This window comes from Oncorhynchus masou, chromosome 5 (assembly GCF_036934945.1).
Source record: "Oncorhynchus masou masou isolate Uvic2021 chromosome 5, UVic_Omas_1.1, whole genome shotgun sequence".
Lineage (NCBI taxonomy): Eukaryota > Metazoa > Chordata > Actinopteri > Salmoniformes > Salmonidae > Oncorhynchus > Oncorhynchus masou.
In genome coordinates, this window is record NC_088216.1 from 76,662,539 (window position 1) to 76,676,498 (window position 13,960).

The following is a 13,960-nucleotide window of genomic DNA, read 5'->3' on the forward strand; positions in this document are numbered from 1 at the left end:
TTACAGCCTTATTCTAAAATGTATTAAATAGTTTTTTTCCCCTCATCAATTTACACACAGAACCCATAATGACAAAGCGAAAGCAGGTTTTTATCATTTTTTGCAAGTTCATATTTTTTAAATACCTCATTTACATAAGTATACAGACCCTTTGCTATGAGACTCAAAACTGAGTTCAGGTGTATCCTGTTTCCATTGATCATCATTGAGATTTATCTACGACTTGATTGGAGTCTACCTGTTGAAAATTATATTGATTGGAGATGATTTGGAAAGGCACGCACCTATCTATATACGGTCTTACAGTTGACAGTGCATGTCAGAGCAAAAACCAAGCTATGCGGTCAACTGAATTGTCCGTAGAGCTCAGAGACAAGATTGTGTTGAAGCACAGATCTGGGAGAGGGTACCAAAACATTTCTGCAGCATTGAAGGTCCCCAAGAACACAGTGGCCTCCATCATTCTTATATGGAAGAAGTTTGGAACCACCAAGACCCTTCCTAGACCTGGCTGCCCGGCCAAACTGAGCAATCAGGGAAGAAGGGCCTTGGTCAGGGAGGTGACCAAGAAACCAATGATCACTCTGCCTGAGCTCCTCTGTGGACATGGGTGAACCTTCCAGAAGGACAACCATCTCTGCAGCACTCCACCAATCAGGCCTTTATGGTAGTGTTAGGCTCTAATTTCCAGAGTTAAAAACTCTACTGACACTAAGAAATCTTAACCAGGTTTATTATTCCCAGAGGATCAATACAGTTGCATTAGACAAAGACCTTTTCAGACAAGCAGTGATATTTAAGCCTTCCTCCTTGGCTGCTCCTACACATCTGAACAAACACTGGCCATAAACTTTCATTTCTCCCTTAACGTGACCTGACCTGATCTTGCCCCCTTCATCACTAATCCATGGCTCTCTCCCCTTCTCAATGCCTGACACATGTGATCGCTTTCCCTACACTCAGTACATTCCAAGCTCAATTGCCCCCACCATATACTTTCCTCTTACAGATAACCATTAACCTCTGGTGTAGCCCCTCAGCTATGGCACCCCTCGTTTCTCTATTACAACTAATGATTAATAAGGATTTAAAGTTCATAAATCCAAACCTGTCAGTAGAGTGGCCACTCCACAGTAAAAGGCACATGACAGCCCACTTGGAGTTTGTCAAAAGGCACTTAAAGGACTCCCAGACTGATGAAACCAAGATTTAACTCTTTGGACTGAATACCAAGCGTCATGTCTGGAAGAAACTTGGCATCATCGTAATGGTGAATCATGGTTGTGGCAGCATCATGCTGTGGGTGTGTTTTTCAGCGGCAGGGACTGGGAGACTAGTCAGGATTGAGGGGAAGATGAACGGAGCAAAGTACAGAGAGATCCTTGATGAAAACTTGCTCCAGAGAGCTCAGGACTTCAGACTGGGGTGAAGATTCGCCTTCCAACAGGACAACGACCCTAAGCACACAGCCAAGATAACGCAGTTGTGGCTTCGGGACAAGTCTCTGAATGACAAATCTCTGGTCCAGCCAGAGCCTGGACTTGACCCCAATCGAACATCTCTGGAGAGACCTGAAAATAGCTGTGCAGCGAGGCTCCCCATCCAACCTGACAGAGCTTGAGAGGATCTGCAGAGAAGAATGGGAGAAAATCCCCAATTACAGGGGAAGACTTGAGGCTGTAATCACTGCTAAAGGTGCTTCAGCAAAGTACTGAGTAAAGGGTCTGAATACTGATGTAAATGTAATATTTAAGTGTTTTATTTGTAATTCATGTGCAAAATGTGGAAAAGGTGAAGGGGTTTGAATACTTTCCGAATGCACCATATACGGCCAGCATTACTCCTGTCTAATCAATATTTAGTACTGTAACAGAGTAGAGAACAATCAATCATTCCAATTGAGAATTTCCTAACATTGTGCTGGAATATTGTACATGTACATTCCAGGTATCCAGATAAGAGCTTGGATGATGACTACTGCCGCAACCCAGACGCCTCCCCTGTTCCCTGGTGCTACACCACAGATGCTGATATGGAGAGAGAGCGCTGCGAGATCAGCAAGTGCTGTATGTGTTTCCCCCTCATACACCCACCCAGTCCATTCATTCACACTATTCCATCATTATAACAATGTAATACAATCTATATCGGCCCTCATATTGTCACTTTTCTCCTTCACTCTAGCTGTGGTTACAAAGAGACGCCTCCGGTCCAGCTACACCACAAACTGTTTCCGTGGTCGCGGGGAGGATTACCGCGGTAAAGTAAATGAGACGACCGGCGGTATCGCCTGTCAGCGTTGGGACGCCCAGTACCCGCATGAGCACCCCTTCTACCCAAACACCTACGAATGCAAGTAAGCCAAAAAAACAGGCGATAGAGGGATGGATGAATGAGAGGTGGGACTGATGGATAAAGGGATGAGAGGTGGGACTGCTGGTTAAAGGGATGAGAGGTGGGACTGCTGGTTAAAGGGATGAGAGGTGGGACTGCTGGTTAAAGGGATGAGAGGTGGGACTGCTGGTTAAAGGGATGAGAGGTGGGACTGCTGGTTAAAGGGATGAGAGGTGGGACTGCTGGTTAAAGGGATGAGAGGTGGGACTGCTGGTTAAAGGGATGACAGGTGGGACTGCTGGTTAAAGGGATGAGAGGTGGGACTGCTGGTTAAAGGGATGAGAGGTGGGACTGCTGGTTAAAGGGATAAGAGAGGGGGACTGATGGTTAAAGGGATGAGAGGGGGGACTGATGGTTAAAGGGATGAGAGGGGGGACTGCTGGTTAAAGGGATGAGAGGGGGACTGCTGGTTAAAGGGATGAGAGGGGGACTGCTGGTTAAAGGGATGAGAGGGGGACTGATGGTTAAAGGGATGAGAGGGGGACTGCTGGTTAAAGGGATGAGAGGGGGACTGCTGGTTAAAGGGATGAGAGGGGGGACTGATGGTTAAAGGGATGAGAGGGGGGACTGATGGTTAAAGGGATGAGAGGTGGGGCGATGACCAGTGAGTCGTGGTATGTGGAGTGAAGTGAAGTTTATTGACATGAATATCTACATGAATGGCTGGTCTTGGGTCTAGTTATTTATGTTCCTAGAGTACATTTACAATTTAGTCATAGCAGAATCTCATGTCCAGAGCGACTGAGATTCAGTAGCATACATCCAACATACTGTATTTATCCATGAATAATGATCCATGTGTTTTTGTGTGCTATACTTATTGTCTGTACTATACCATTGCTCCCAGGGGCTTGGAGGAGAACTACTGTCGTAACCCAGATGGATCCGAGGCACCCTGGTGCTTCACGTCTGTGCCTGAGATGAGGACGGCTCTTTGTTTACAGATCAAACGCTGCGCAGACGACATTGAAGCTGAGGGTACACTGCCCTCTGGTGTTTCAATGGGCCCGATGCTCTCTCAATGCAATCTTGGTTCCTCAAACACAAGTCTACTTAATAACACAAAGAATGGGTTGGGGGTTAATTCTATTTCAATTCCAGTAGTTTTTTAAGGTTAACCAAATTCCAATTCCACATTTTTCTCATTGAAAAGCATTAAAGAGAAAAGGGAATTGGATTGTTAGTGTATTGACTGGAATTCAAATGGAATTGATCCCAACCCTGGTGTCTGTAATCATGTTTTATGTCCTTTTTCCCGAAACCCTAGATTGCTACCATGAAAATGGTAAAAACTACAGGGGTGTAGTCCGTAAGACGCGTAAGGGCATCACCTGTCAGAAGTGGAGTGTCAACATGCCTCACAAAACAAAGTATGAAAAATGTAATTAATCATGAATTCATAAAAGGCAGGTCTATTTGGTGTTGTCAAAGAGAGAAACTGAATATATAGTTATTTATGGGATAGTATCATGTGTTTGTAGAAGTGTCTCCTGGGCCATGCATAGGTAGGTTTACTGTACTGTGGTTTTCCAGGATAAACCCAGGGACCCACCCTGATGCCAACCTGACAGAGAACTACTGCCGGAACCCAGATGGGGACCAGCACGGACCCTGGTGCTACACCACTGACCCCAAAACAGAGTTTGACTACTGTGCCATCAAGCAATGTGGTAAAGATTCCCCTCCTCCCATAACTCTGTGCCCTCAGGAATCACATTCCTCTCTCCATATCGTTCTCTTGTTACTCTGTCACTCATTATCTCTTATCTCTATGCTCTAATAGTAGGCCTAATATTATTATTATTAATATTAATAATAACAATATTAACTTACTAACACTATAAAGCTATTTTCATACATTTTGCTCAAAGCACTAATCCCTCTATGGGCCTGTTATAAACTGATTAAATAATTATTCTGGTTATTGTTGTTTGAACAGCTGGGGAGAAAGTGTCCATCATTGAGCCATCAGGTGAGTTTTTAAAGAGATATGTAACTACAATGAAAAATCAGTATTTTCTGGAAGTGGACCTTTGTAAACAACTTTACTCGTGTGTGTGTGTGTGTGTGTGTGTGTGTGTGTGTGTGTGTGTGTGTGTGTGTGTGTGTGTGTGTGTGTGTGTGTGTGTGTGTGTGTGTGTGCGCTCACGCACACACAGAGATTGTGGAGTTTAATGAGTGTGGAAAGAGAGAGGATCGTTTGGCCAAGAGCCCAATACTGCGTATTGTTGGTGGGCTTCCTGGAAACTCTCCCTGGACCGTCAGTCTCAGAGACAGGTCAGTCTGAGACAGCAGTCTTCATAACCTCTCTCTCCCCCCCTGTTAGAGCCCAGTCTTCATAACCTCTCTCTCCCCCCCTGTTAGAGCCCAGTCTTCATAACCTCTCTCTCCCCCTGTTAGAGCCCAGTCTTCATAACCTCTCTCTCCCCCTGTTAGAGCCCAGTCTTCATAACCTCTCTCTCCCCCTGTTAGAGCCCAGTCTTCATAACCTCTCTCCCCCTGTTAGAGCCCAGTCTTCATAACCTCTCTCTCCCCCTGTTAGAGCCCAGTCTTCATAACCTCTCTCTCTCCCCCTGTTAGAGCCCAGTCTTCATAACCGCTCTCTCCCCCCTATTAGAGCCCAGTCTTTATAACTTCTCTCTCTCCCCCTGTTAGAGCCCAGTCTTCATAACCTCTCTCTCTCTCCCCCTGTTAGAGCCCAGTCTTCATAACCTCTCTCTCCCCCTGTTAAGCCCAGTCTTCATAACCTCTCTCTCCCCCTGTTAGAGCCCAGTCTTCATAACCTCTCTCTCCCCCCTGTTAGAGCCCAGTCTTCATAACCTCTCTCTCCCCCTGTTAGAGCCCAGTCTTCATAACCTCTCTCTCCCCCTGTTAGAGCCCAGTCTTCATAACCCTCTCTCTCCCCTGTTAGAGCCCAGACTTCATAACCTCTCTCTCCCCCTGTTAGAGCCCAACTTCATAACCTCTCTCCCCCTGTTAGAGCCCAGTCTTCATAACCTCTCTCTCCCCCTGTTAGAGCCCAGTCTTCTAACCTCTCTCTCCCCCTGTTAGAGCCCAGTCTTCATAACCTCTTCCCCCTGTTAGCCCAGTCTTCATAACCTCTCTCTCCCCCTGTTAGAGCCCAGTCTTCATAACCTCTCTCTCCCCCTGTTAGAGCCCAGTCTTCATAACTCTCTCTCCCCCCTGTTAGAGCCCAGTCTTCATAACCTCTCTCTCCCCCTGTTAGAGCCCAGTCTTCATAACCTCTCTCTCTCCCCCTGTTAGAGCCCAGTCTTCATAACCTCTCTCTCCCCCTGTTAGAGCCCAGTCTTCATAACCTCTCTCTCCCCCTGTTAGAGCCCAGTCTTCATAACCTCTCTCTCCCCCTGTTAGAGCCCAGTCTTCATAACCTCTCTCTCCCCCTGTTAGAGCCCAGTCTTCATAACCTCTCTCCCCCTGTTAGAGCCCAGTCTTCATAACCTCTCTCTCCCCCTGTTAGAGCCCAGTCTTCATAACCTCTCTCTCCCCCTGTTAGAGCCCAGTCTTCATCTCTCTCCCCCTGTTAGAGCCCAGTCTTCATAACCTCTCTCTCCCCCTGTTAGAGCCCAGTCTTCATAACCTCTCTCTCCCCCCTGTTAGAGCCCAGTCTTCATAAAGCCCAGTCTTCATAACCTCTCTCTCCCCCTGTTAGAGCCCAGTCTTCATAACCTCTCTCTCCCCCTGTTAGAGCCCAGTCTTCATAACCTCTCTCAGTCTTCATAGCCTCTCTCTCCCCCTGTTAGAGCCCAGTCTTTATAACCTCTCTCTCCCCCTGTTATAGCCCAGTCTCCCCTGTTAGAGCCCAGTCTTCATAACCTCTCTCCCCCTGTTAGAGCCCCATAAGTCTCCCCCTGTTAGAGCCCAGTCTTCATAACCTCTCTCTCCCCCTGTTAGAGCCCAGTCTTCATAACCTCTCTCTCCCCCTGTTAGAGCCCAGTCTTCATAACCTCTCTCTCCCCTGTTAGAGCCCAGTCTTCATAACCTCTCTCTCCCCCCTGTTAGAGCCCAGTCTTTATAACCTCTCTCTCCCCCTGTTAGAGCCCAGTCTTTATAACCTCTCTCTCCCCCCTGTTAGAGCCCAGTCTTTCAATCCTCTCTCTCCCCCCTGTTAGAGCCCAGTCTTCATAACCTCTCTCTCTCCCCCCTGTTAGAGCCCAGTCTTATAACCTCTCTCTCTCCCCCTGTTAGAGCCCAGTCTTTATAACCTCTCTCTCCCCCTGTTAGAGCCCAGTCTTCATAACCTCTCTCTCTCCCCCTGTTAGAGCCCAGTCTTCATAACCTCTCTCTCCCCCTGTTAGAGCCCAGTCTTCATAACCTCTCTCTCCCCCTGTTAGAGCCCAGTCTCATCTCCTCCCCCTGTTAGAGCCCAGTCTTCATAACCTCTCTCCCCCCCTGTTAGAGCCCAGTCTTCATAACCTCTCTCTCCCCCTGTTAGACCCCAGTCCTCATAACCTCTCTCTCCCCCTGTTAGAGCCCAGTCCTCATAACCTCTCTCTCCCTCTGTTAGAGCCCAATCTTCACAAGCTCTCTCTCTCTCTCCTCCTTGTTAGAGCCCAGACTTCATAACCTCTCTCTCCCCCTGTTAGAGCCCAGTCTTCATAACCTCTCTCTCTTTCTCTCTCTCTTTCTCTCTCTCTCTCCTTCCCCTTGTTAGAGCCTAGTCTTCATCTCTCTCTCTCGCTCCTTCCCCTTGTTAGAGCCTAGTCTTCATCTGTCTCTCTCTCTCTCTCTGTCTCGCTCCCTCCTTCCCCCTTGTTAGAGCCTAGTCTTCAGCTCCTTCCCCTTGTTAGAGCCTAGTCTTCATCTGTCTCTCTCTCTCTCTCTCTCTGTCTCGCTCCCTCTCTCTCCTTCCCCTTGTTAGAGCCTAGTCTTCATCTGTCTCTCTCTCTCTCTCTGTCTCGCTCCCTCTCTCTCCTTCCCCTTGTTAGAGCCTAGTCTTCATCTGTCTCTCTCTCTCTCTCTGTCTCGCTCCCTCTCTCTCCTTCCCCTTGTTAGAGCCTAGTCTTCATCTCTCTCTCTCTCGCTCCTTCCCCTTGTTAGAGCCTAGTCTTCATCTGTCTCTCTCTCTCTCTCTGTCTCGCTCCCTCTCTCTCCTTCCCCTTGTTAGAGCCTAGTCTTCATCTCTCTCTCTCTCGCTCCTTCCCCTTGTTAGAGCCTAGTCTTCATCTGTCTCTCTCTCTCTCTCTGTCTCGCTCCCTCTCTCTCCTTCCCCTTGTTAGAGCCTAGTATTCATAATCTCTCTCTCTATCTCTATCTACGTTAGAGCCCAGTATTCATGACCTCTCTCTCCTTGTGTGCAGGAAAGGAAACCATTTCTGTGGAGGCTCCCTGGTTAGCTCCAAATGGGTGATCAGTACTAAGCAGTGTTTCTCCTCTTGGTATGCTTTATGATTTCTAATGCATTTGCATGTTATTGTTGTTTTTTAAAACACAGTAAAATAAAGTAAAAAGTGTAAAATCCAATACATTTTAAAAGAACCAGATCTAGACTCTAAAACAACAAGCCTAAAATAACCTCAAATGGTATAAATCTCTTGAATATGATGAGGATCATTGGTCAGTGTATGTTCCTCTATGTGCAGCTATGTTGACCTTCCGGGGTACTCGGCCATGATGGGGACATTGTTTCGTAACCCCATAGTAGGAGAGCCAGACCGACAGACTATCCCTCTCACCAAGATCGTCTGTGGACCATCTGAGTCCCAGCTGGTCATGCTACAACTGGAATAGTGTGTACACACAAAAACACATGCATGCAGCGACGCACATACACACACACACACACACTAACCACATACGGTACACACGTACAGTATATCGTACACGTACAGTACCCAAGCAATATTATCATACCACTTTTCCAACTAGACCACCCAATATGATTTAACAGAAAATCCATTTAAATCCACATTCAGCTCAGTCTGATGCTCTCTCTCCTCCTCCTCTTCCTTAGCCATGCCCAGTTTAACGAGCGTGTGTCTCAGATATGCCTGCCCCCTGAACGCTACATAGTTCCAGAAGGAACCCTCTGTGAGATCGCAGGCTGGGGCGAAACTCAAGGTAAAGTAGAGCTATGCTCATAATTGTAACGCTTCAATATTATTTACTCACATTCCTCAATATGAATCTTTAAAGGCCACCAGAGGGCAGTGCCGCTCCTATTTCGGTATAATTCCTGCTTGTTTTGGTTCCACCTCCGAAGAATGACACAGGTTACTTATACATACAGTATTCACAAATTGGGGGTGGGAAAGAATGTTGTGGGGATTTCCATATGGCGTCAGTGTAGCTATCAGGCATGCTAACCTTAGATAGCCAACTTGCTAACCTTATCTACCAAGCTAAAGTTATCTGTTGTTGTTTGTTTTGTTTTTCATTACACTGTATTCAAAAGATTAGAAAGTTGGCTAGGCTGTTTCTGGCGCAGGATTTGTCATAAGCATTTAGAGAGAACTACTTGGAAACTAGTGTCTTTGATTTTGCCATCTAATGTTATCTCCAAAGTTTTGGCATCTTCCCTAAGACACATGCATTTTTGTACATTGTAATGGACACGGTGCAACCTTTTGTAGGTAGGCTTCTGGCAGGCATTGGCTGCAGTACAGAAATGCCAAGTAAGTCCTTGATCATGGTTCTCACAAAGGAAGTGAAATGATAGACTTGAATGACTTTGTTCCTGATTCGCATCTCAAATAACATTTAACAACACCCTGAGCACATTGGACACAAAACACCAAAACAAATGTAACAACAGCACAACAAAATAGATGAACAAGTTCCTTGAATTGTCTTTTGTGGGTGCCTGTTCACTATACGATAGACAATTATATATATATATATATATACAGTATCAGTCAAAAGTTTGGACACACCTACTCATTCAAGGGTTTAAAAATATATATATATTTTATACATTGTAGAATAATTGTGAAGACTTCAAAACTATGATATAACACATATGGAATCATCTAGTAACCAAAATAGTGTTGAACAAATCAGAATCTATTTTAGATTTTAGATTCTTCAAAGTAGCCACTCTTTGCCTAGATGACAGCTTTGCTCACTCTTGGCATTCTCTCATCCAGCTTCACTGGAATGCTTTTCCAACAGTATTGAAGGATTTCCCACATATTTTGAGCACTTGTTGGTTGCTTTTTCTTCACTCTGTGGTCCAACTCATCCCAAACCATCTCCATTGGGTTGAGGTCGGGTGATTGTGGAGGCCATGTCATCTGATGCAGCACTTCATCACTCTCCTTCTTGGTCAAATAGCCCTTACACTCGCTGGAGGTGTGTTGGGTCATTGTCCTGTTCTAAAAACAAATGATAGTCCCAAAAAAATCACAGACAGTATCACCAGCAAAGCACCCCCACACCATCACACCACCACCTCCATGCTTCACGGTGTGAATCACACATGCAGAGATCATCCGTTCACCTACTCTGCGTCGAACAAAGACACAGCGGACCAAAGGATAGTTTTCCACCGGTCTAATGTCCATTGCTGTTTCTTGGACCAAGCAAGTCTCTTCTTATTATTGGTGTCCTTTAGTAGTGGTTTGTTTGCAGCAATTCGACCATGAAGGCCTGATTCACGCAGTCGCTGAACAGTTGATGTTGATATGTGTCTGTTTCTTGAACGTATTCTCTGAAGCAAAGGTAACTCTGCGTCTTCTTTTCCTGTGTTAGTCCTCATGAGAGCCAGTTTCATCATAGCGCTTTATGGTTTTTGTGCATGCAGTTGAAGAAACTTTCAAATGTCTTGAAATTTTCCGACTGACTGTCACGCCTACCTCCGCTCCGGTGCTCGACGTCGCCGGTCTGCCAGGGCCAGTGGTTAGTAATCTTCATTACGCACACCTGCTCTCCAACATTACCCACACCTGCTCTCCAACATTACCCACACCTGCTCTCCAACATTACCCACACCTGCTCTCCAACATTACCCACACCTGCTCTCCAACATTACCCACACCTGCTCTCCAACATTACCCACACCTGCTCCCCAACATTACCCACACCTGCCCCCCATCATTACCCACACCTGCCCCCATCATTACCCACACCTGCTCCCCATCATTACCCACACCTGCCCTCCATCATTACCCACACCTGCTCCCCATCATTACCCACACCTGCCCTCCATCATTACACCTGCCCCCCATCATTACCCACACCTGCCCCCATCATTACCCGCACCTGCTCCCCATCATTACCCGCACCTGCTCCCCATCATTACCCGCACCTGCTCTCCATCATTACCCGCACCTTTCCCCATCATTACCCGCACCTGCTCCCCATCATTACCCGCACCTGCTCCCCATCATTACCCGCACCTGCTCCCCATCATTACCCGCACCTGCTCCCCATCATTACCCGCACCTGCTCTCCATCATTACCCGCACCTTTCCCCATCATTACCCGCACCTGCTCTCCATCATTACCCACACCTGCTCCCCATCATTACCCACACCTGCTCCCCATCATTACCCACACCTGCTCCCCATCATTACCCACACCTGCCCCCCATCATTACCCACACCTGCCCCCCATCATTACCCACACCTGCTCCCCATCATTACCCGCACCTGCTCCCCATCATTACCCGCACCTGCTCCCCATCATTACCCGCACCTGCCCCCATCATTACCCGCACCTTTCCCCATCATTACCCGCACCTTTCCCCATCATTACCCACACCTGCCCCCATCATTACCCACACCTGCCTCCATCATTACCCACACCTGCCCCCCATCATTACCCACACCTGCCCCCCATCATTACCCACACCTGCTCCCCATCATTACCCACACCTGCTCCCCATCATTACCCACACCTGCCCCCATCATTACCCACACCTGCCCCCCATCATTACCCACACCTGCCCCCCATCATTACCCACACCTGCCCCCCATCATTACCCACACCTGCTCCCCATCATTACCCACACCTGCTCCCCATCATTACCCACACCTGCCCCCATCATTACCCACACCTGCTCCATCATTACCCACACCTGCATCCCCATCATTACCCACACCTGCCCCCCATCATTACCCACACCTGCACCTTTCCCCATCATTACCCGCACCTGCTCCCCATCATTACCCGCACCTGCTCCTCCATCATTACCCACACCATTGCCCCCATCATTACCCGCACCTGCTCCCCATCATTACCCACCTGCTCCCATCATTACCCACACCTGCTCCCATCATCATTACCCACACCTGCTCCCCATCATTACCCACACCTGCTCCCCATCATTACCCACACCTCCATCATTACCCACACCTTTCCATCATCATTCCCCATCATTACCCACACCTGCTCTCCATCATTACCCACACCTGCTCCCCATCATTACCCACACCTGCTCCTCATCATTACCCACCACCTGCTCCCCATCATTACCCACACCTGCTCCCATCATCATTACCCACACCTGCTCCCCATCATTACCCACACCTGCCCCCCATCATTCATTATCATTACCCACACCTGCCCCCATCATTACCCACACCTGCCCCCACCTGCTCCCCATCATTACCCACACCTTCCCTCCCCCCATCATTACCCACACCTGCCCTCCATCATTACCCACACCTGCCCCCATCATTACCCACACCTGCCCCCCATCATTACCCACACCTGCTCCCATCATTACCCATCCCCATCATTACCCACACCTGCTCTCCATCATTACCCACACCTGCCCCATCATTACCCGCACCTGCTCTCCATCATTACCATCATTACACCTGCCCCCATCATTACCCACACCTGCACCTGCTCCCATCATTCCCCATCATTACCCACACCTGCTCCCCATCATTACCCACACCTGCTCCCCATCATTACCCACACCTGCTCTCCATCATTACCCACACCTGCTCCCCATCATTACCCACACCTGCTCCCCATCATTACCCACACCTGCTCCCCATCATTACCCGCACCTGCTCTCCATCATTACCCGCACCTTTCCCCATCATTACCCGCACCTGCTCTCCATCATTACCCGCACCTGCTCCTCATCATTACCCACACCTGCTCTCCATCATTACCGACACCTGCTCCTCATCATTACCCGCACCTGCTCCCCATCATTACCCGCACCTGCTCTCCATCATTACCCACACCTGCTCCTCATCATTACCCGCACCTGCTCTCCATCATTACCCACACCTGCTCTCCATCATTACCCGCACCTGCTCCCCATCATTACCCGCACCTGCTCCCCATCATTACCCACACCTGCTCCCCATCATTACCCACACCTGCTCTCCATCATTACCCACACCTGCTCCTCATCATTACCCACACCTGCTCTCCATCATTACCCACACCTGCTCCTCATCATTACCCACACCTGCTCTCCATCATTACCCACACCTGCTCTCCATCATTACCCACACCTGCTCCTCATCATTACCCACACCTGCTCCTCATCATTACCCACACCTGCTCTCCATCATTACCCACACCTGCTCCTCATCATTACCCACACCTGCTCTCCATCATTACCCACACCTGCTCTCCATCATTACCCACACCTGCTCCTCATCATTACCCACACCTGCTCTCCATCATTACCCACACCTGCTCTCCATCATTACCCACACCTGCCCCCATCATTACCCACACTACCCATCATCTGTGGATATATTGGGGCATTATGCAAATTGGAGTGGGTCCAGGGTGTCTAGGATGATGGCGTTGTTGTGAGCCAGCTTTTCAAAGTATTTCTTGGCAACAGATGTGTCCCATGGGGCAATAGTCATTTAGGCAGGTTACCTTAGTTCCTGTGCCCAAGAACACCATGGTGGTCTGCTTGAAACATGTAAGTATTATAGACTGGGTCAGGGAGAGGTTGAAAATGTCAATGAAGACACTTGCCAGCTGGTCAGTGCATGCTCTGAGTATGCGTCCTGGTAATCCGTCTGGCCCTGCGCCCTTGTGAACATTAACCTGTTTTAAAGGTCTTACTCACATTGGCTATGGTGATGCTCTCATGCATGGTTCAGTGTTGCTTCCCTTGAAGCGAGCATATGACCAGGGCCCTGAGTTGACCCAGGTCAGATTACATGGTCAGGAAAAACATAGGAACCAAATTTATTAAATGTTTTCTTCCCTTGAAGTTATGAAGTATCTGCTTTACTAATGTAGCATGTAAATGAGAAAGTGTTTCAGATCCTGGACCAACAGATAGTGTTGTTGTTTCCAGTACCACTCAGCATATGCCCTCCTCTTCCTCGTTGTCTCGTTCTCTCTATCTCATCCTCCTTTCCCCCTCTTTCCCTTTCTCTCTCACTTTTTTAGGCACTTCTACAGATGACTCTGTGCTCAATGTGGCTCAAATACCAGTTCTAAGCAACAAGGATTGTAACAGCTACTTTCGGGGTCGTGTTCGGGAGAACGAGATGTGCACCAACTCCTTCCAGGGTGGGGTGGGTGCCTGTGAGGTAGGTTCGGTGTGTTTGTGAGTTGTAGGATCTGTCTATGAGCAATAGTTTGTTTGTATGAGAGAGACTGAGATTGATGGTGA

At 48.1% G+C, this 13,960-nt stretch overlaps 1 protein-coding gene across 1 annotated transcript in view; it reads left to right on the forward strand.

The window, feature by feature from the left end:
* Nucleotides 1-13,960, forward strand: part of LOC135540279 (hepatocyte growth factor-like protein) — a 28,849-nt gene that overhangs the window by 12,315 nt on the left and 2,574 nt on the right. Inside the window, exons 7-17 of the mRNA XM_064966838.1 lie at nt 1,948-2,066; nt 2,185-2,356; nt 3,242-3,372; nt 3,662-3,764; nt 3,928-4,064; nt 4,334-4,366; nt 4,554-4,671; nt 7,713-7,790; nt 7,995-8,141; nt 8,366-8,472; nt 13,735-13,877. Of these exons, the coding sequence (XP_064822910.1) occupies nt 1,948-2,066; nt 2,185-2,356; nt 3,242-3,372; nt 3,662-3,764; nt 3,928-4,064; nt 4,334-4,366; nt 4,554-4,671; nt 7,713-7,790; nt 7,995-8,141; nt 8,366-8,472; nt 13,735-13,877 (1,288 nt within the window). The remainder of the gene's footprint in view (nt 1-1,947; nt 2,067-2,184; nt 2,357-3,241; nt 3,373-3,661; nt 3,765-3,927; nt 4,065-4,333; nt 4,367-4,553; nt 4,672-7,712; nt 7,791-7,994; nt 8,142-8,365; nt 8,473-13,734; nt 13,878-13,960) is intronic.